Source organism: Prionailurus viverrinus, chromosome B3 (assembly GCF_022837055.1).
Source record: "Prionailurus viverrinus isolate Anna chromosome B3, UM_Priviv_1.0, whole genome shotgun sequence".
In the NCBI taxonomy this organism is placed as follows: Eukaryota; Metazoa; Chordata; class Mammalia; order Carnivora; family Felidae; genus Prionailurus; species Prionailurus viverrinus.
The window spans coordinates 106,507,138-106,530,498 of record NC_062566.1 but is presented as its reverse complement, the minus strand read 5'-3'; the positions used below and the strand labels follow the sequence as shown (position 1 = coordinate 106,530,498).

At 41.8% G+C, this 23,361-nt stretch overlaps 1 protein-coding gene across 10 annotated transcripts in view; it reads right to left on the bottom strand.

Annotated features, from left to right (window-relative positions):
- ZBTB1 (zinc finger and BTB domain containing 1) overlaps nt 1-22,793 on the bottom strand; it is a 28,559-nt gene extending 5,766 nt beyond the window's left edge. For 3 of the 10 annotated variants that reach the window (XM_047862322.1, XM_047862319.1, XM_047862320.1), the window contains exons 1-2: nt 22,656-22,793; nt 3,553-5,260 (exon numbers count right to left, since the gene is read on the bottom strand). In XM_047862322.1, coding sequence (XP_047718278.1) covers nt 3,553-5,242 — 1,690 coding nt within the window. In that variant the 5' untranslated portion in view covers nt 5,243-5,260; nt 22,656-22,793. The other 7 variants (XR_007152907.1, XM_047862317.1, XM_047862321.1 and 4 more) reach the window with 6 other exon arrangements.
- Nucleotides 22,794-23,361: the final 568 nt, after the last annotated feature.

Here is a 23,361-nt window from a genome sequence, read left to right as displayed (position 1 = left end):
AATACGATTTTTCACGTCAGTCTATTATTTTTCCTTTTGATTGGTGCTCTGACTGCCCTAGCAAAGTTTGTCCTTATTTTAATTCTTTTAGTTCTATAACTAGCCCCTAGAATCCCTGTTCTTTCTTCTAAGTTTTGTCCATATTCGAACTTCATACATTAAACTAGCCTTGTACCATTTTACGCATGAGTCATTTGCCTCAATAGTTTTACTTTAAGAATATGGGTGAGATTAAGACAGATTTCTGAGTCCGACTACACTGCCACCCTGTTGTGCTTCGTTAATCTGAGATTCTTAGTGGTGCTTATTACAGAATTATAAACATCCACGTTGCACCGTAACCGGTGACGAGCTTTGATAGGCACGGACTCCATTTCTCTAAGATTTCTTGCTGAAGAACAAAGGCCCTTTAAGCAAGACTCTGTTTGTGAGACACAAGATTCCACAGATATCTGTCTAGATTTTCCCTTCATTTTTGGATTCGGAGCCTAATTACATAAGTTGTAAAAGGCAGGAGGAGAAGGTAGCTTCCACAACCTCGATTCATTGCCTTCACAGCACGGAGGGCAAGAAGCAATAGCAAGGAGTTACAGCTCTGTAACCCCAGGAAAGGAAGGAAGTCAGAGGAAACTGGGTTGGAGAGAGGTGTCAGCCATTTTTCATTCCCCTTAATTGTAAGAGGCAAGTAGCTTTTAAATGTACTCTCTGCCTTAATGAGGAAAATTTGTACATTATACCCACAGGAGCCTGTGCTGCCCTATAGCTGGTTCCAAAACAAAACAAAAGTTGTTCTGAGTAATATGGAACTGGAGGGACACATGGTGAGGTGGGGCTTCGCGAAACCATAAACTTCTCAGTTATGTAAAGTTAGACATTATGTTCAATGTTTATATATTTGCTTGCTAATTGTTGGCTGTCGGTCCATGTCAAAACATTAAATTAACCCTCCCTTTTCCTAATGGAATAGACAATCCTTTTTTACAGCATGGTAGTATTTAGAAACCACCCTAATTCTTTAATGGTGGGAAGCTACTGCAATAGATTTTGGTGGAGATCATGGAAAAAAGTGATTCCCCCTAAAAATTATGTTCAGTGAGATACTCTATCAATAGTTTGGAAATTTGTTGAGTTTATCTTATCTCGTTACGCAACCCTCTGACGGTCTCTGGGTTTGTTACAGAGCTTTTATCAGGTTCTTATCAGTAATATATACACCATATTTCAAGTGGCACTCCAGATTTAATTCCTTGATAAACTACTGTGTCCAAGACTTAGCTGAATCACTTTTCCTGCTTTTCCTGCTAGGTGGCTTACAAAAAAAAAAAAAAATCCTAACTTCTTGTTTATCTATTAGTGTATTTCCCCCGTCTCTATTTCCCATTATCTTAATACCACAGGCCACCTGCACTGTCCCTCTTCTTACTTATCCTATTCTTACTTGTATCCCCACAAATCTCCGAGCTCACACTGTGCTCCAGTACTTCCTTCTCTTTCAGCTAGATCTGTGTTCATCAGTGTCTCAATTCTCTTGGCAATTTTTCCTTGTATGCAAATTGTATAGGAAAATAGGACTTGCATAGCTTAAAAATCTGACGTAAGCAAAAAGAGCAATGCTGTTAAGTTACTGTGCATAATTACAGAATTGTATGTTTAAATACAGACGTCACTTAAAACCCCTTGCGTTATGAGAAGGGTATGACAATGCAAGTAATTCACATTAAAAGGCATTCTATTCGGTAGATGTGTTTATTGGTGTGTCGGCTGTGCCAGTGTTTTAATTCACATGTAATTCAAGGTAGACCCTGTGTCAGCAACAACTAACAATGATACTCCTTTAACTAAAAATGATAAGCTATTTCTACTTATATGCTCTGTGATTATTTTATAGTCCTCAAATTTTGTAGTCCTTTACAGAAAAAAATAGTAATAAAGCATGGCGATAAACTGCAATTTGCCACAACACGTTTCCTCCAAATCTTAGTATAAAACACAAGACATTTTTTTGCACACTCTACTTTTATAGAACAACCAGGTTTGTAATTGATTTCTTTATTTTATTTGATTTATCAATATACATGGCAGCTTTCTCAAATCTCAAAGTTAAGTTCCAAAAGTATGTAATTTTAAAGATGAAAAATCATTTTCCTTTAGATGTCATATTCCTAGAGAGCTATTAAAGTCTATTTATAAACAAAAATAATTGATAAACTAATACACTTTAGAAATCAGAATATTTTAAATTATTTTAAATGAATACAAGATATGTCTTTTTAATTAACTATCATAGTTAAATTTAATATCACAAAACAAAATGACATGTCCCCACTAATTTCTCCAGTGGGGTAAAGTCATTGGATTTTACACTTAATATAAGTTTTAAATGTGATTATTAAATGATAATATTTTATCAATTATAGGAAATATTCATTTATAGGAATTTCCTTAGGTCCATCAATCTTTTTAGGCCAAGTTTGAGCCCATGTCAACCTTCAAGTTTAGAGTCAATGCACCTAGCCTGCCTAACAAGCATGTCAATTAAAGAATATGGATTTCATCGATAAAAAAAAAGGGGGGGGAGGTAAACAGTAGCTAAATCACTGTTCAACTTACCAAAAAAAAAAAAAAAAAAAAAGCTAATAGCAAATGAGATAGTTTCCAAGAATTATTTTAAAAAGTTTTTTTAAATAAACACAAATGGCCAATGATGTTGGATTTAAAATTTCACAGGATAACCTTACAAAAAAAAAAAAACAAACCACATAGAAATAGTAAAGTCATCACCTTATGATAAAAAAAACTAAAGTTTAATAGTCATTGAAGGGGTAACAACCACTTGTAGTCTACATTGAAAAGTAATTTTAATCATAGCTAAAACAAACTAAAATCAAAGAATTCTATGAAGAAATAACAAAAATGATAAACATTTAATAACATCTAAAATGTAGATACTTAAGATCCTAAACAAAAATATTAAAGGTAAAAGGGCCTTGAGATCTTTCTCCAACAATTCATCTTATAAAATCAATTTCTAAATAGCTCATATCCTTTGCTTTGGTGTTTTGTCTGCTATCAACTAAACGTGAGTACAGTAGAAAATCACTTATGTTCTTTTCAAATGCTTGGCATTATAATGTGATCTCATATCTTTCCTCAAATTAAATTTGGCTCCACATATTCCACATGTATACAGATGAACATCCATGTGCTGTTCCAACTGTTCATTATTTGGGAAAATCTGAAAGCAGACCTGGCATATAGTCTCACCAGCAGATAAATGAGAAATCATATGCCGTACATGGTCATGTTTTCTGAAGTTTCCTTGATCACAAATGGAACAGACATACCTGGCCATGCCTTTGTGCATATCATTGTGCAGTCGCAACTGACGCTCTCTTAAAAACTGCTTTCCACATGTCTGACAGACAAACTGTTTCTCCTTGGTGTGAACAGTGTAGTGTTCTCTCAAGTGGCACCGCTGATAAAATCCTTTTCCACACAGATTACAAAAATGCTTTCGTCTGTGATCTCTCTCGTTTTCTTCCATGATGGCACTCTTAAACACATCTTGGTCTAGGCAGCTAGACATATGTTCAACCACCAGGTTCTCAGTTTCAAAACGCTGGCCACAATTCGGACATCGGAAAGGACAGGCAGAATGTTTAAATAACTGCTTTTTTTGGATACTGTTTATCTGGAAATGATTGTCCCTGAAATCATCCAACATTTCAACAAACATATCTCTTATTTCTGACTGCTCATCAGGATTCTCTTCCATGTCCATTTTCTCCTCGGCATTTCCTAAGCCATTCATTGTCAGATCTTGGGGTTCTCCACATCTCTGCGCATGTTCCTGAAGCTGTCTGCCCTTAACAAGGATCTGTCCGCATTTACCACACGCACAGATATTTTCAATGTGTTTGGCTAAGTAATGGGATGACAGGTCCTCCTCGGTGATTGTGAGTCCGCACAGCTCACAAGACGCATTTTCGGTATCCTCTTGTACCGGACTGCTGTTGTTAGGGGGCCTCATACTTTCTAAACCTCCTCTTTCCTCAGCACTTATTGACATCCGAGGTTTTAGAGTTTTCCTACCACTTTTTTTAATACCGATCTCTTCTTCAACATAGTATCTATAAAATGGCTCTTCAGGTTCGTCTTCTAATTCGTCGTTGTCAGTGGATTCGTTACAGTCTTTATCAGTAACTTTAATGATGTTAAAGTCTTTCAGTTCGTCTGTAGGAATATCTTCTGGCTCCATCTTGATAATGATTCTTTTCCTTTCGGCAGCTCTGCTTTTTTCTTCGCCGGCGAGCTCAGACTCCACGGTGCTACTTTTTCTGCTTCCAGGGGTTGAAGTCGAATCCTCGGCCGCCTGGCTCGGGTCTCCTCTGTATTTGTCCGTCTGCGTAGAAAATGTTTTAGAAGAATCCTTTTCACCAAACTCAGCTTTGATATTACTGTCTTTTCCATCTCTAAGATCCACTATTCTGTGGTAGGATCTTGTGTTTTGGTACGAATGTCTGTTAGTACAGGTTAGCACATGCTCATCTAATAACTTTTCACAGCTAAAGCCAAATCCACAGCTGTCACAGGTAAAACTCCGTCCAAAGCGTCGTGACACGCGTTCTTTTGGAGTAGATAATTTGGACACCGAACTTTTTTTACAGACATCAAACAGTGGTTCCGGAAAATTACCTAACTGTAAAGACTCTTCATCGGGCTCTCTGTTATGTGGTGTATTTACGGTTGAACTGGGTTCTGCACACCACCTATTGGCCTCACTGCCATTTCTAGCCACTGTGTCTTCATACATTCTTACCCCAAAGATCATTTTGCTGTTCTGTTTGCTAGAAGCAGAAGATGAACACTTGGAACTGGAACAATCTGCATCCTGTATGTCTTCTAAGCAGTCAGGAACATTGTACAGCTGTAGATAGTTCATTGCCACTTTAAACTGCTCAAAACTAGAGGGAGCAGTCATGATTTTGCCTAAATACATAAACTGCAGAATGAGATCAAAACACTCGGCGCTAATTTTCATGTTGCTGAGATTCAGTTGCGCAGTACTGTGCTGATGGTTCATGAAAAACATTCTAAAATAGGAGCTACAGGCAGCCAGAACTGCTTTGTGTGCTTGGAAGTAAATGTCATCGATCGCAATACAACAGTCACAGAGAAAACCCCATTCCCTTTGGTTGTTTAGCTGCTGAAGGACGTAGCTGCTGTGGCTGGGCTTTGCCATCTTCTATTAATTAGAGACCTATGTAAAACAAAAATAGTAAAGTCAGACGAGATATCTTGAGAGAGCACCTGAAGAGTAATTTTGACCACACTTTGTGACTTGTGTGACTTTGCTATTATAACAAAGGTATACGTAGTTTTCCATTCCAGTGTAGTAAAACTCAATAATATATACCTGAACGCTTTTTTAAATTTGAAGATGAAGATAGCCATTTAGTCAAGCTTCCCACTTTGATTTTAAGAAGCACAACGGGGGCACCTGGGTGGCTCAGTTGGATGAGCATCTGACTCTTGATTTTGGCTCAGGTCAACATCTCATGGTTCGTGGGATCGAAGCCCTCAGTGCGGAGCCTGCTTGGGATTCTCTCTCTCTCTCTCTCTCTGGCCCTTCCCCACTCACATGCTCGTGCTCTGTCTCTCTCAAAATAAATATTTTGTTAAAAAAGGAAACCCAAGCTAAGGTATCAAAAACAAAAACCATCACTTTGGTTTCCTCAAACTATGTTGGGAATAACATTTACTAGATTTGAAAGGAAAAAGTTTAAAAGTACCTGACGGATACAAACAATGAAAGTATATAAAATAACAACTTAAACTGAAAGTTCATAAACTAAACTACAGAGTATTAAAAACTTAGGTAACGGGTATTAAGGAATCACTGCTTATATTTAAGTGTGTTGAATGTATTTTGGTTAAAAGAGTCCCTATCTTTTAGATAAACACACTAACATATTTATAGATGACGTGATGTACCCTAAATTATGCGTGAAAAAAATCCAGTGAGGTGGGTGCGGGGGCTATAGGTGATACAAAATTGGCCATTTATTGGCCATTTATTTTTGTAGGTTAAAAAAAAATTTTTTTTTAATATTTATTATTGAGAGACAGAGAGAGACAGAGCATGAGTGGGAGAGGGGCAGAGAGAAGAGGAGACACAGAATCTGAGGCAGGCTCCAGGCTCTGAGCTGTCAGCACAGAGCTTGATGCGGGGCTTGAACTCATGGATAGCGAGATCATGACTTGAGCCGAAGTTGGATGCTCAACTGACTGAGCCACCCAGGCGCCCCCCCACTATAAATATTATTAATGTAGTGAGTTGACCTTGGGTAAAGGAGACGAAAACATTAAAAGCACTAGAAGCCCTATCCATTATATTATAAAACTAAAATAAGATCCAATTTTAGCCTCAATTTTTTTTTTTTAATGGGGGCGGGGAGTTGGGGGGGGTGGAGAGTGCACACAAGCAGGGGAGCGGGGCAGAGGGAGAGAAAGAGAAACTTAAGAAGGCTCCAAGCTCAGTGCAGAGCCTGACAGGAGGGCTCTATCCCATGACCGTGAGATCATGACCTGGGCTGAAATCAAGAGTCGGACGCTCAATCCATAGCCTCAATTTTTAATCTGTATACGTAAACTTCACTATCTTCTACTTAAAAACAAGTTCCTATACAACCTGAGCATAAAAAGAACATTTAACAAGCTGTTCAGAGACATTAAATGTTCACTCTCCAGTCCCCAAACCCTTCAATCCTTGCAATGGTAATTAAGAGGTATCTACAGTTTATTTCCACTTGCTTTTTATCTGTTCTTCATAGATCATATCTGGATCACATACCCTTTTTCCCCACTACCTAAAGACCCATCCCTCCTCCTTCTTCCTGTTCTTCCTGCCTAATGACACAGAGTTGCTTAGTCAGGGATATGCATCTAGTGAGTCTAGTAAAAAGACGGTGGCTTATCATGAGGACTAGCGCCTTCTTAAAATTGCAACCATTGTACCTTTTTGTAAGCCAAATCAAGCATGTCAATAGGCACAGTATTTCAACCTTCCATAAGTCAGGTATCTATAACCAATGAGGAAGCATGCTTAGTATGTACCTAAATACAAAAAGCAATATATGCACAAAGATATCCATCAACATGTTATTTATAATTTGAAATGTCTGGTAATAAGGGAGTTGCAAGTGAACCCAGGTAAATCTACTACCTACAATTAAAATTCACTGTCGTGTGGCCTTTAAAAATTAAATTAATGAACAAAGACTGTAGAAGAAAATGAGTAAGTTTCCAGGATGGAAAGTCAAGTAAATAAACAAAGGATATGAAATTATGTAACAATAACAATTATATAAAACAAATCCAAACAACAATCTCTTATTCAAAGGGTGAGAAACACACACACACACACACACACACACACACACGCGCGCGCGCGCGCGTGCACACACACGTTGACCCCAAGCCCATTTTTTATAGGATGAGTTTTTTTTTTTTTTGTAAAGAAGCTTTAACTTTATTGAACTCACAGCTTCTTAGACTTATTTATTTTTATTTTTTAATTTAAAGTCAAGCTAGTTAACATATAGCATAGTACTGGTTTCAGGAGTAGAATTTAGTGATTCATTATTTACACTTAACACCCAGTGCTCATCCCAACAAGTGCCCTCCTTAATGCTCATCGCCCATTTAGCCCATCCCCCTACCCACCATGCCTCCACCAACCTTCAGTTTGTTCTCTATTTTTTTATTTAAATCCAAGTTAGTTACATATAGTGTAACAATGATTTCAGGAAGAGAATTTAGTGATTCATCACCTACATACAACACCAATGCTCATCCCAACAAGTGCCCTCATCAATGCCCATCACCCATATTCCACACCCCCATCAACCCTCAGTTTGTTCTGTGTATTTAAGGGTCTTTTATGGCTTGTCTCCCTCTATGTATTTATCTTATTTTTGCTTCCCTGTGTTCCCCATGTTCCCCATGTTCATCCATTGTGTTTCTTAAATTCCCCATATGAATGAAATCATATAATTGTCTTCTCTAACTTATTCCACTTAGCGTAATACAGTCTAATTCCATCCACATTGTTGCAAATGACAAGATTTCCTTCTTTTTGATTGCCAAGTTATATTCCATTGTGTGTGTGTGTGTATACACACCCTATATATATATATATACACACACAATATATATTTATTATATATATATGCCACATCTTCTTTATCCATTCATCAGTCCATGGACATTTGGGCTCTTTCCATACTTTGGCTATTGTCAATAGTGCTGCTTTAAACATTGGGGTACATGTGCCCCTTCGAATCAGCACTCCTGTATCCTTTGGATAAATACCTAGTGGTGCAATTGCTGGGTCGTAGGGTAGTTCTATTTTTAATTTTTTTGAGGAAAGTCCATACTGTTTTCCAGAGTGGCAGCACCACAGGATGAGATTTCTAGGTCTACAGTCATTTTGTAGGATTCATAGATAACTTTAATGAATAATAAAGAGAAAGGGGCAGAAGGACAGATGTTATCTCAAAACAATTCTCCTAATAAGAGTTGTTTAAAAAATGAAACAAACTCTTTCGGATGATAACGAATGCCTTGCACAGAAGAGAGATGAAATGTCGATGAGGACGGGACGGGACGGTACAAGGAAAAGAACACAGGCTCTGCGTCAGAGAGAGCTGAGTTCCAATCTAGCTTCGCCGCCTTTGGTAACTTATTTACCCTCACTGGCCCCAAATTTCCCGAACTTTCAAAGTGGGGATAATATGTCAAATAACATATCACATACAAGGATTCATAGAAACAATGTGTAAAGTTCTTGACGGGTGATAACTAATGGAAGTAACATGGCAGTGGTGGTGGCGGTGATGCATATTCTAAGCAGCAGGAGCTAAGTTTGACTAGTCAGCTAACCTTAAGCTTTCCTTCCAAACAGTAGTCTAGTAGGAGGAACACCAGCAGTTAATCTGTGAAGACGTGCAGGTTTTTCATATCCTGTGCTTAATATAATGACATAAAGACATTAGGGGTGCCTGGGTGGCTTGGTCGGTTAAGCGTCCGACTTCGGCTCAGGTCATGATCTCACGGTCCGTGAGTGCGAGCCCCGCGTTGGGCTCTGTGCTGACAGCTCAGAGCCTGGAGCCTGTTTCAGATTCTGTGTCTCCCTCTCTCTCTGCCCCTCCCTTGTTCATGCTCTGTCTCTGTCTCAAAAATAAATAAACGTTAAAAAAATAAATAAAATAAAAAATAAAAAGGTTTCCTTCCAAACAGTAGTCTAGTAGGAGGAACGCCAGCAGTTAATCTGCGAAGATGTGCAGGTTTTTCATATCCTGTGCTTAATATAATGACATAAAGACATTAGGGGCACCTGGGTGGCTCTGTCGGTTAAGCGTCCGACTCTTGATTTCGGCCCAGGTCAGGATCTGATGGTTCGTGGGGTTGAGCTCAGCATTGGGCTCTGCCCTGAGAGCGAGGAGCCTACTTAAGATTCTCTCTCTGCACCCCCTGCCCCCCTGCCGCCCCTTCCCTGCTTGTGCTCTCTTTTTCTCTAAATAAATAAATAAATAAATAAATAAACTTTAAAAAAAAAAAAAAAAGAGCTGAAAAGTTCCAAGACCTCTTCTAATCTAAATGGAAAGCAGGGTTTTTTTTTTAAATTTTTAAAAAATGTTTATTTATTTTTGAGAGAGAGAGACAGACCATGAGCAGGTGAGGGTCAGAGGGAGACATGGAATCCGAAGCAGGCTCCAGGCTCTGAGCTGGCAGCACAGAGCCCGACGTGGGGCTCGAACCCAAGAACAGTGAGATCATGACCTGAGCCAAAGTCGGACGCTCAACCGACTGAGCCACCCAGGCGCCCCTAAATGGAAAGCAGTTTTACGGCCAGCAACCAAAACTGTTGCAAGTACATCCAAGACCAATATGATAGGCACCTCTCTAGAGAAAATCAGATTCAGTGAAGTTAGTAAAAATGCATCCGTGTTAATATAAACACTACACTAGAACAAGAGCACCAACAGCATTTGAATGCACATTTGTCAATGCAACGAATATTCCTTGAGTGCTCTGGGGCACCAGGCACTATATAAAGTACTGAGAATCGGCAATAAAACAGGTATTCTGCAATCTCAGGGATACATTATTGAGAATTTTGGCTTTTTCTACACTAGTGACTTCAACACATATTCAGTAAAGTACCTTCTCTATGGAAGAGAGCATCATGCTCTTGTGGAGAGAACATAGGACTCTGGGTCAGAAAGGCATGGGTATGAACCCCACTGTCTTCACAGGTCTCTGCATTCCTACCTTTCCCTCAGAGAGCTCAAGGCCAAACAAAATTCATGCTAAGACTACAGTTTCTAGGCTGACCTAGAATTGTAGTTTCATCAATATTATTACGCAAATATCCACATTCTGAGTAAAACTAACTTTAAAAAGTAGAGTAACTTTAAAAAAATTTTTTAAGTTTATTTATTTATTTTGAGAGAGACAGAGACAGAGACAGCATGAGTGGGGGGAGGGGTAGAGAGAGAGGGAGAGAGAGAGAGAGAATCCCGAGCAGGCTCTGCCCTGTCAGCACAGAGCCTGATGGAGGGCTCGAACTCACGAACCATGAGATCATGACCTGAGCCGAAACGGAGTCGGATGCTTAACCAACTGAGCCACCCAGGCACCCCAAAAGTAGAGTAACTTTTTTTTTTAATTTTTTTTTACATTTATTTATTTTTGAGAAAGAGTGAGACAAAGCGTGAGCGGGGGAGGGGCAGAGACAGAAGGAGACCCAGAATCTGAAGCAGGCTCCAGGCTCTGAGCAGTCAGCACACAGCCCAACGGGAGGCTCGAACCCATGAACTGTGAGATCATGACCTGAGCCAAAGTCGAACGCTCAACCAACTGAGCTACCCAGGCGCCCCAGTAGAGTAACTTTTAATAACAATCCTTCACATATAAGTACCAATAATTTTGTTCTTATTCCACCTCACTTATTACACAGAAAAACTTTGAGAAGGCTTAATAACACCAACAAAACAACCCCAAAAAACAAAAAAAGAAGAGAGGTGGGGCATGGAATCTGGGGTGAAGGATCTAAATTCTTGTGAGACTTTTAGCTTGTTATCTCTTGAGAATACTTTTTTGCATTAAAAATTTAAACCCTCATTGACTTATTCTTTTAATCTTTTCTTATGTTTATTCATTTTTGAGAGAGAGGGAGAGAGAGCGGGGGAGGGACAAAGAGAGAGACAGAGGACCTGAAGCAGGCTCCATGCTGACAGCAGAGAGCCTCATGTGGGGCTTGAACTCACAAACCGCAAATCATGACCTGAGCCAAAGCTGGATGCTTAACCGACTGAGCCACCCAAGTGCCCTGATTTTTTTTTTTTTTTTTTTTTTTTTTTTAGAGAGAGAGAGAAAGTGAGCAGGGGAGAGGGGCAGAGAGAGAGAGAGAAAGAGAGAGAGAGAGAGAGAGAGAGAGAGAGAGAGAGAGAGAACCTCAAGCAGGCTCCATGCTCAGCATGGAGCCCAACACGAGACTCAATCCCATGACCCTGGGATCATGACCTGAGCCAAAACCAAGAGTCAGACCCTCAATTGAATGAGCCACCCAGGCGCCCCCTTTTTGAAAATATTTTTTTACATTCATTTACAGTAAATTTAATTAAAAACAATTTTATTCAAATTCCAAAATAAGTTTTCTCCTTTCAGTTTTTTTGATATTAATAATGCTACTAAAACTTAGTTAACTTTACATTATAGTAAAGCTTGCAAACGTTTTAAATAAAAGGATTGCTTATATCTTAGCTGTTCTTTTTATTTATTTTATTTTTCTAAGTTTTAATTTTAATTCCAGTAGAGTTAGCATACAGTGTAATATTAGTTTCAGGTGTACAATGTAGTGACTCAATATTCCATACATCACCCAGTGCTCATCACAAGTGCACTCCTTAATCCCCACCACCTATCACTCATATGCCCATCCACCTCCCTTCTGGTAACATTTGTTCTCTATAATTGACAATCTGTTTCTTGGTTTGTGTGTGTCTTCCCCCCCTGCCCTTTCCCACTTGTTTTGTTTCTTAAATGCCACATATAAATAAAATCATATGGTATTTGTCTTTCTCTGACTTATTTTGCTTAGCATTATACTCTCTAGCTCCATCCACGTCATTGCAAATGGCAAGATTTCATTCTTTATGGCTGAATACTATTCCTTTGTGTATATATACCACATCGCCTTCATCTTTTCATCAATCAATGGATACTTGGGCTGCCCCCATATCTTGGCTATTGTCAATAATGCTGCTATAAACTTGGGGGTTCATGAATCATTTTGAATTAGTGTTTTTATTTTGTGTGTGTAAATATCCAGTGATGTGATTACTGGATTATAGGGTAGTTCAGTTTTTAACATTTTGAGGAGCCTCCATCTGTTTTCCACAGTGGCTGCACCAGTTTGCATTCCCATCAACAGTGCAAGAGCGTTTAGCTCTTCTTGTCTTTATAACTGAATCTGTGATTGCTTATATTATATACTAGCTATATCACTAGTGAAACAAATTTATTACAGCTAGAAGTCAAGGGCTGGAACTGAGAGCACAAATTCAAATGTGATCCAAAGTCAAGAGTTCTAAGGCCAGATGGATATCTGTGTGCATGCAGTTCCCCAGGAAAAGAAAGAAGTTAGGTGATGCGACACATTTTACGCTGGATTTTAAAAATTTTAGTTTGAAAGTTTCATCTCAAATTCAAAAACAGCCGCCAAGCACAGTAAGCATATGAATTTAGATATTCACAGATTTTTAGAGTTTAGAGACTTCTAATCTGATCCAACATTCTTATTTCATAGAACAGCAAAGATTTCTGACTGTTAAACAGTGTATCAAGGGGACAGTTAACCGTGGTAAAGTAGGTACTAGGATTAGGATTACAGAACAAGGACATACGACCACTCAAACGGGTACGAACCACTTGTAAAGGGCACTAAGTGCCCTTCTGCAAAGAACACTCAGCAAGGACTGGGCATGAGTCCCTCATACAGGATTTACTGGCCAGGCACTCTTGCACAAGTGACTACCCACATCTGAACTCCATCTGTAATGCTGTTTTATCTGTATACGTGCATCTGGTCTTACCCAGTAGACGTGTCCCCTAAATTATACTGTGCAAGCTATTTCAGTAAATTTCTCACTGACATAGGAAGGTATCAGAAATACTTTTCCTTCATCACTAAATCTCTTAAACTGGGAAAAAAGTTTTGCCGAAAGTTTCTTTTGCTTCGCCTTAGTCATGTGATAACTGAAGAACTTATAAATAAGCATATAAACTGAATGAAGGGGCACCTGGGTGGCTCAGTCAGTTAAGGGTCCAACTCTTGGTTTCGGCTCAGGTCACCATCTCAATCTTGTGAGACTGAGTCCCACATTGAGCTCCGCACTGGGCGTGGAGACTGCGTAAGATTCTCTCTCTCCCTCTGCCTCTCCCTCACTCTTGCTTGCTCCTGCTCTCTCTCCGCCTCCCCCAAAATTAACTAATTAAAAAAATAAAGTGATTGAAAAAGTCACTTACAGTAGTTTTGGAGTGACTCCTTCTGTAAAGCAAATCATCTTTTTGTAATGTGTGCCATAGGCCACGGAGGCCTCCCCGGGGACAGCGTGCATTGCCTCAGTGAGAATCTGCAGCAGAGTCTAGCATCAGACTCTCGATTCAGTGCCCCCATCTCTCAACTACTAACAATTACCTCTGGATCTCAAAGGTCATTTAGGTATATATATATTCATTTCCTCATACCTATTTCCGTGTCTTCTATGATTGGATATATGTATAGGGATTTACTTTGAGGGTTATAGACTATCCTTTTAAAAATCCTGAAATGAAATGAAAGGGCTCTCTCATGTTAATAAAGCAGAGTATCAAGAGTGTATTGAACATCTACGACATTCCTAACATTGCATAAAGCATCGAAGTAGAGGGTGGAAAAGGAGGGTCAACACAGAACTAATTACAAATGAGGGGTTAAATTTTAAACCAAGAAACAATTTGAGAATAATTACTAAATCAAACTGAATAAAGTTCAGCAAGAGTTGGAGGGGGGAATAAAAGCATGATTGTACTACAACAGCGGGCGTTAGGAAAGGTGGAAGCTTTGAGTGAGGACCTGATGAGTGAGTAGAACAGAGAAAAATAGAGAATAAGATGAGAGGCATTGCAGGCATCTGCACAAGGGTGGATGTAAATAATTGGAGAGGGATACAGAGCAGCACACACGAAAGCATGAAGATGTAATGGGACGGAAGGTACACTTCACCAAACTGGTAAATGGAGGTTTTGAAGGTAGAGTGAATGACAAGTGTAACACAACAACGATAGGGATAGCCAACACTTGCTAAGTGCTCCTATCGATGGTCAGGCTCTAGTCTAAGAGTGTGTGAGTGTGTGTGTGTGTGTGTGTGTGCACGCGCGCGCGCAACGTTATATAACTTCTGTAAGGCCACAGAGGACCTGGTGAGATGAGAACACAGGCAATGTGACTCTTGGCCTCGATGATTTTGCCACCTGTAAAAAATAAGGTCACCCTGGTGAAATCCTTTCTTGGAATACCATTTTCCAGGGTATAGAGTCCAATCTCTAAATTTAAACTTAATGAAGTTCTTTAGGTTTTCTTGAAATTTCCAGGCAGAACCAGTTTTGTAGATGCTCGCAAAGGTAAAAAGTTTCACTTCAAGGCACTTACATGACAGACACGATCAAGTTTAGACAATTTTATTCACTTTTTAGAACAGGCATTCTGGCTGGCTATTAGACTGTAAATTCAGTACTTAGCACAGGAAGTTCTGAAATTATAATTGGGTTATGTTCCAAAACTTTATTTTTAAGTTAGTTCTTTGGAACTTGAAACACATATTCCCATAGAAACAATGCTATAAATGGTGAGTCAGTTCTATGCTCACACCCTAAAGTCTTTTAAAACCCTAATGGCGCTTTACATTAGTCCCAACAGTGCCAGAGCATGCCTTTTATCATTTACACTAACAGAGGTATCATACAGCAATGCATACTACACTGAACCCGAAAGGCTAAGGATGAGACTTCAAGGCTCTCATGCTCCCTGTGCCCAGCACACACGTCCCCCACATAGTTGGTACTTAATGCATGCTTGGCAAATGAAAGTATTAAGTAAGAGCCCAGGAAGCAGGCACCAATAGGTTTAGATACGAACTCTACCACTTATTTAGCTATGAGGAAACATCTTTACCTCTCTAAACCTGCTTTTCTCATCTATAGAATAGGGATACTCATACTCCTTACGGGATTCTCATACAAATTAGAGACCAGGGGCTCCTGCATGGCTTCAGTCGATCAAGTGAAGTGACCCACTTCGGCTCATGTCATGATCTGATGGTCCGTGAGTTCGAGCCCCACACTGGGCTCTGTGCTGACAGCTCCGGGGCTGGGGACTGCTTCAGATTCTGTGTCTCCCTCTCTCTCTCTGCCCTTCCCCCACTCATGCTCTGCCTCTCTCAAAAATAAACTTAAAAAAATTTTGTTTTAAATAAATCAGAGATGACAATTTCTTCTTGTCTTTTCAGTCAAGCACAATACAATTTTTCTTAAATATTTATGTCATCATTGTGAACATACTTCATAGAATTTTACAAAGCGATCAAGTTCAACCTGACGCTTTACACATGAGAAAGCAAAGTGAGGCCCTAAGAGGTTAAGAGACATACTCAAGATCACCTCCAGTTGTAGTGGCTGACAGCAAAGGTCCCCATCTCCTCAATCCTGGGCCAGGGCTCTTCCTCCTGTTCTGCAACCCCGAGTGCAACACCAACTACCTCTCTGCCCTATGCTCTGCATCAGTTGTGTTTTGCTAAAACACAGCTGTTCAAACTGGCAAGGGTTCTTTGCACCTACACAAAATGGCCTCAAACTGTTGTGCTTTTGGAGGTTGTGGTTTGCTGGCTGGTTAGTATTCTGTCTTGCTTGTCAAGCCAACAGCTATCACTTCTAAAACGGGTGCTGATCTCCTGCTGCCCACCATTGCAACCCGTTAGGGGTTAAGAAACTAGACAAAAACTCATTGAAACTGAATCTACATAATTTAATTTTCTGAGAGGACCTAAGGGAAATGTTCTGTAAGATAAGGGTTTAGTTCCTGCACTTTGTTTCATCTATTTTATTTTTTAATGTTTTTATTTATTTTTGAGAGAAATAGAGTGCAAGTGGGTGAGGGGCAGAGAGAGGGAGACACAGAATCCGAAGCAGGCTCCAGGCTCTGAGCTGTCAGCACAGAGCCCGACGTGGGGTTTGAACTCATGAACCGTGAGATCATGACCTGATGTTTCATCTATTTTGATCGCTCATAGGCAACAAATTGCCATTACTCTTGTTTCTGGCCAGGGCACTGGATAGTGAGGTAGCCAACCAACTAACTTCTGAGTAAGTGAGTTGTTCCTAGGTCTAGGAAATAAATTTGTCCACACAGAAAGCAAAGGGAACATAGTGGCTTCTGGAATACTTCTCTCTCCCTCCAGAAGTAGAAGAGGAAAAGTATTTACTCCAGGCCATCTCTACATTTTGATCTGTTCAAAGAGGCAACATGGCATCTTCCGACCACTAGAGGGCACTGTGTGAACAGCAGGCTTCTCAGCAAAAGGCAGCTTTTACCAGGAAGTCACTTTTTTTGCACGTGGCATTGGTATTCTTGGTAATTTTGGGGCTCATTTTTTAGAACTTATATCTGTACCTCTGTGACTTTGGGGACCCACCTAAATCTGCCCCTCCCCCTTGTATTCTCTGTCTCAGCAGGCACTGCCATGCACCAATCACCCAGGCTACTTGCCAGTCACCTGGGACTTCTCCCACCCTTAACAGTCAACTGTCGAGTCTCACCAATTTTCTGTTTCTCAGATCTACTCCTCTATTCCATCCCTACCTTCCCTGCCCTCCTGAGGTCTCTATCATCACTCCTGAGTTATTACAACAAACGATTCATAAAGAACACAGATCGTACCATCTATGCCTCCCTTCACATATCCTCAGGCTAAACAGTAAAAACTCCTTAGCAAAGCATACTGAGCCGTCCATGCCCACCCATCTAGTCTTATGTTTGGCTACTTCTTGCTTCAAACTCCATTCTCAAGCAGCACAACACTGCTTGTCCCCCCACTCCTCTTGAATGTATTTCTTACCTCCATTTTTACTCATGCTGATTGATTGGTTCTTCTGCCTGAACCTCCCACATATCTAACAGTGTATCACCTCCTCCAGAAAGCCTTCTGTAACACCTCCCTCTCCCACTATTTTAGGTTTTGATATTACTCTGTATCATCTCCTTATTTTGCACTTATTACGCTATGTTTTAATCATCAGAACAGCAACGTAAAGTAGGTGTTCAAAAGCACAGACTAACCAGATCGCCTGGGTCCAAATTCCGGCTCTGCCACTTATTAGGTGTGTGACCTTGAACATGCCCGTAAGCAATCTGTACCTCAATTCTCTCATCTGAGAAGGGATGATAATCCTTCCTAGTGTTTAGAGTTATCACAAGGCAGTGGCTGTCACAGAGTAAATGCTAAATAAGAACTGGCTACCGCAGTTATCTGTGCGTGTGTTCGAAGGTCTCCCCACTAGATTAGGAGGAGCAACCTGAAGACAAGGCCGTTAGCTTGTTTCTGTGCAACATAGTAAGTATTCACTAAGTGCTGCTGAATGAGCAGCAAGAGAGGCAGTTCTAGAACAATGGGAAGTACTGGCCAGGCTTCCCCCGCCCCGCAGATCCACCCGACTTTTCAAACTGTATTGTCTCCAATTTCTCCACTTATAACCCCATTTTTCTTGTTTAAGTCCAACCAAAACCCTGAAAAGTTCACTCTTATCTAATTAAAAGTCCATGAAATGAAACCAATAAAAAAAGTATCATAAAAACTATGTTCATTCTAAGAAGCTTAACTCCCTTTTTAAGCATTAAATCTATTTAAGCTTTAAGATTCCCCTTCATCCCAAAGGACCTACCACAGCAAAGGCCTTCGTGCTTTCATATATGTGATTCCCTTTGCTTAGAACCTTTTTGATGTCCAGTCACTCTTTTGGGAATTCTTTTCCTGATCCTAGGGTAATGCAAAATGCAGATGCCCTCTGTTCTAAAACAGCCCCTATCTACAACTATAGGATGCTGTGTCCACCACACTCTCTTGGCAGGGATTACAATTACAATTATATAATTTTGTTTTGCTGTAAGCTCGAGATCAAGGCATTGTCTTCGTCATCACTGTATCCCGACCCCTAAGGACTGCCTGGCATTCAGTTAATATTCGATCAGTCTTGATTGAATATGTTGAAGAAGGTAAATTTTATTTTGCCTACCAATTTGTGGTTGTTGTTGTTAGTAATTTCTTCAGTGTTGTTGTTGTTAGTGATTTCTACAATCATGGGGCTTAAACTCATGACCTGGAGATCAAGAGTCACATGCTCCATGAACTGAACCAGCCAGGTGTCCAATTTTTTTGTATTATTTCAGTCATGGCAGCTTTTATATAGTGGTCAAAAATTTAAAAAGCAATTTCCCATACATCATACAACTGATTCTCACAACAATCCTGAGATAGGTATTGTTATTATCCTCATTTTCTGAATGTTAATGGTTGATATTCAGGTGCTCACCTTGTAAGTAGGATGTGGGACTCAAACTCTGAACTCTTGCTTCAGGGCCCTAAGTTTCAGCTTTTATAAACCAGACAACACTCGGGGCGCCTGGGTGGCTCTGTTGGTTGAGCGACCAACTTCAGCTCCGTTCATGATCTTGCAGTTTGTGAGTTTGAGCCCCGCGTCGGGCTCTGTGCTGACAGCTCAGGGCCTGGAGCCTACTTCAGATTCTATGTCTCTCCCTCTCTCGACCCTTCCCCTGCTCACATTCTGTGTCTCTCTATCTCTCAATAATAAATAAATGTTAAAAAAATTTTTTTTTTAATAAATAAACCAGACAACACTCTCTCCATGGCAATGACTATTAACTGAAGTGCCCCTTTGGAACATGCTAAGCCTCCCAGTCACCCACTCTCACATAGCCCCACATTGTAGGCAGAACGCCCTGCCCCTTCCGCATCTCCTCTTCCATCTGCTGCCTCCCACCGTCCATCAGAGCAAGCCCCTCGCCCCCAATACTAAAGACATACAGTGGGGATGGAGCTCTTTAGTTAGCTCTAAAAAGGATTATGTGTATCTCACATAGACAACAAATGGAAAATCTGGTTGAGGCTTTAATGCTTCAATTTCCCAATTTTATTTGGAAAACGATTTTTTAATGTGTATTTATTTATTTTGAGAGCGCAAGTGTGCACACATGAGTGGGAGTCGGGGAGGGGCAGAGAGAGCGGGAGGGAGAGAATCCCACGTTGGCTTGTGCTGTTAGCACAGAGCCTGAGGCAGGGCTCAACCTCATGAACTGTGAAATCATGACCTGAGCCAAAATCAAGAATCTGATGCTTAACCGACTGAGCCACCCAGGTGCCCCTGAAAATGATTTTACACTCAAAGTAGTGTAAAAAGACCAGTGTCCCCAACACTATCAAATAACCAATGGTGTGATTAAACTTCTATGTACTACTTTGGGGCTTTGTTTTCAGAGCATCATCAGCTACTTCACATGCATTCTTCTTGAATATGCCAGGCTAAGTCATAAATGACTCTGGGCTTTGACTAAGAGCTCCTGTAGTTACCATACAAGCCACAAACAGAAGTTAGAATCTATATTAAATATGTACCATCTCCTTCCATGCCACATCTAAAAACTGTAGTCATGAATCCCCTTCTTTGTTCTAATTCTCTTTCCTTGATGTTTGGCATGCTGCCTCTAGGTACTATTCAAGAGGAACCCCTCTCGCCATATCAGCACAGGAACATCTTGGCAGTGGTCTTCATGGCAAATTTAGCCACTCCTTCCCAACTACAAAATTATGAAACTGTCTACAAATATGAGGCTTTTGGTTTTGTTTTATTTTTTTAATGAGTTTGGCCAGTAGAAATCAACCCATCAGAAGCTGGACATCAACATCAGCATGAAAAAAGTGTGAGAACTAGCTTACCACAGTACAGTAAGTACTTCGTAAGGACAAACCTAAAATAGCAGCCCTGTTATATTTAAACGCTCACGTCTGTTACTTGATCATAGAATTTTAAACCAGTCCAAAGCGAAACATTCCCTTTTTCTCCACCTAGCCAATTCTCACCAACCTGAGTAGTGAACAGAGAACATAAGGCCATGAATCATCACAGGCCATCCTTAGGCAGGGTTCTGAAGCACACACAATAGCACAGTTATGATCAAATGTTGCCTTCTCTTGTTTTAAACAAGGAATTGACTGTTAACAGTGATTATCTCTGGGGAGTGGGAATCGAAATGATTTTTGTTTTTGTATTTTATGTACTTTAGTATTGGCTGAATTTTTACAAACAGCATGGATTTTATAATAAGTATTTCCATTTTGAGAAAAAAATAGGCACGAATCACTTTTAATTTGGTTCACATGAAAGTACATAAGAATAACAATGCCAATATTTCAGGGCAAAATACATTAGCACAAGAAAAAACAACAGGAGAAAACATCCTATACAGACCAAAGAGCCCTCTCAAACAGATGTTTTTCAAACATACCTCAGTTGTTTTAGAAGACAACAGATTACAGCTTAAAAATAAAAATCTATGGACACTTTTCTACATTTGTATCCCACAGGGTTTCCTCCCCCTTGGCCTAGAAGGTTAATAGGAAAGGCTTAGCACTTTCCTGGCTGGAGGAGGCGAGGCCTGAAAGCAGGCACTTCTTTTCTCTTGCACATTAGGATATGAAATGCTGCTGCAAGGAACACAGAGACACTCTGAAAAAGCTCCATGAACTTATCATCCCCAGAGCCTGGCAAAAGAAGAGAATAAGGAAACAGTACAAAAATCTAGCCATTAATGTGAAATCAAAACACAAGGTCAAGAGCAAGTGGCTGAGACTGTGTTCATGCCCTGCTGAGGTCCTGGTTAAATATGGTTTCTTTTTCTCTGACAGTGAGGCACCAGGGCTCCCCCACCACTTCCCCAAAATAGGCCATCACATTGGAGTGGGAAGAATAGAAAGGCTTCAGAAAAGGCTACTCAACTTGAGTTATTCTATACTGTGATAACTTGGTCATAATGGAGAAATCTCCTAAAATGAATATAAGATGTTAAGTAAAGGCTCTACATGAGACTGTCTTTATTAATCTTTGAAAATAGTTTCACATCCACTATGCTTCAGTTTTCTGAGATGAGGAAGCCCCTATCTAGCTCCCAAAGCCATTCAGTTATTACTGAGACTTTATCAGATATCCAGCAAGTTAATCAAAAGTAAAAGTTTTGAGGTTGGAATGGCCAGCTATCATTCAACCTTCACGTTTTTGTATCCCAATTCTCCCATCATATCCACTTGCACTGATAAAATTTCATAGAATCTAATTTCTTCGTTTCTAAGAAGGTGGTGATTGCTTTGAAGTTAACATGAGACCTGCATCCTTCACCAATTCTGCTCCAAACTGACTTGAACTTCAACTCGGAAACTGATTCTAAGTCGCCTCAAAAAGCCTGGAACCAGTCCTTGGGTTGGAGAAAATTGTTCCTGTAATAGTTTTCCTGCCTTGAGACATGCTGTATGGAAATATACTTAGGCCAATGGAGAATCTGCGCGTACCTACCACGCTGAAGCTCGATTTAGGAGTATTATTACACACATAGAAATGCCCTACTGTCCCCAGAAAACATCAAGGACTTTCATCAACATCTCCCCGACGCTCCCAATTTGGAAAAGGTCATGTCAACCTTTCAGATCATACGGACACGTTGCTTAGGTAAAAAAGGGAGGCTGAGAGTGTGGCTGAGCTCAGACTCAAGCCTACATATTTTAGTGGTAACGACTCCCGATCTACACCCAACACATTTACCGAACACTAACAGAACTTCTAGCAAGCGCCCACCACTGGAATCGAAAGCACTTTCTTCCCAGGAAACACATCTTTTCCATTGAAAATTCCCAAACCCGAGACCCACTACTTTTTTACTGAACAAAAAGCGTGTGTGCCGGCAAGAGGGGGTGGAAAAGAGCGTGGCAAGAATTTGCACGGCTCTTACGCCTCCTCCCTCGGAGCGCGCCCAAGTCTGCGGCCTCGGGCTCCGGGACACTTCCCCTCCCACCCGCCGAGGAGCCGCAGCTGTAAGTTGAGAGAAGCGGGCTCTGGGCACGTCAATCAACCGGGTCCTCCCGCCTCCCGTCTACACCTCCCCTCCCCTCCCCCTCCCCCCCCCAAGAAAAAATAAAGGCAGAGAAAGAAAGGGAAAAGAAGGTAACTAATTTGGGAACTAGTCTCCGCCGGGGCTTCGCCTCCGACCCAGGGAGGCCGCAGGTCCCGGACGAGGCGCGCGGGCGAACGGCGGGATCGAGCAGGCGGCCCGGCAGCCGCCAGTCGCCGGGTCCTCGCGGCGCGTCCTCCGCGCTCGGGATCCCCGCACGGGTCGGCACCGCTCCGGCACCGCACTCCGCCAGGCCGGCGGCCCGCGTCCTCCCGCCCGGGCCAAAGTTGCGCAAATAGCCCCACAACTGGCAGATACTCACCGGCCGCAGCAGGAACCGGGGCTGCGGAGGTTTTAGGGAGTTTAAGGCAAATCAGCCACGGGAAAGGCGGGCGGAGGCGAAGGGGCCGCGAGCTGCAGTGGCGGCGGCGCGCGGCGTTCGGGCTGGGCTGCGCGGAGAGGCTCTAGCTCTGCCAGGGACTGTGCTGCAACAAAGGACTTCCGCTGCCGCACAGCCGCGCCTGCCGCACCGCACTGAGCCGGCCCCGCTTACGCGGCGACTCCGGGTCTGCCCACCAGTTCGCTGCGGCGTCCGCCAGCCTTCCCCTCCCTCTCGCCCGCCCACCCACTCCGCCGCTGGCTGCTAGGGGCACCCGCGGTCGCCTGTTTGTTTGCAACAAGTTTCTGCGTCGGGCTCCGGGGAGGCTGGCGCAACCCGCACCGCGGGGGCCGGCGCGGCGGCGGCGGCTTTACCACCCCTCTAGCCCCTCTCCCAAGGGTAGGCTTGGGACCTCCTCCTCCTCCTGTTTGCACAGCTGGATGGGACTGGGCTCCTCCCGACTCCCCAAGGGCAGGATGCTGTTTTCCCACTCCGTCCAGATGTCAGACCCCTGCCCCGGAGGGCTCAGCAGCTGGGCCTCCCCTCGCGGTTCGTCCCCGGCGTTCTGGGGGCGCCGGCACCCTCGCCCTGTCCCGTGCGCCGCCAGTCGGTCCGGGGTCACCCATTCCCCGCGCTCCCCCCACTCCGC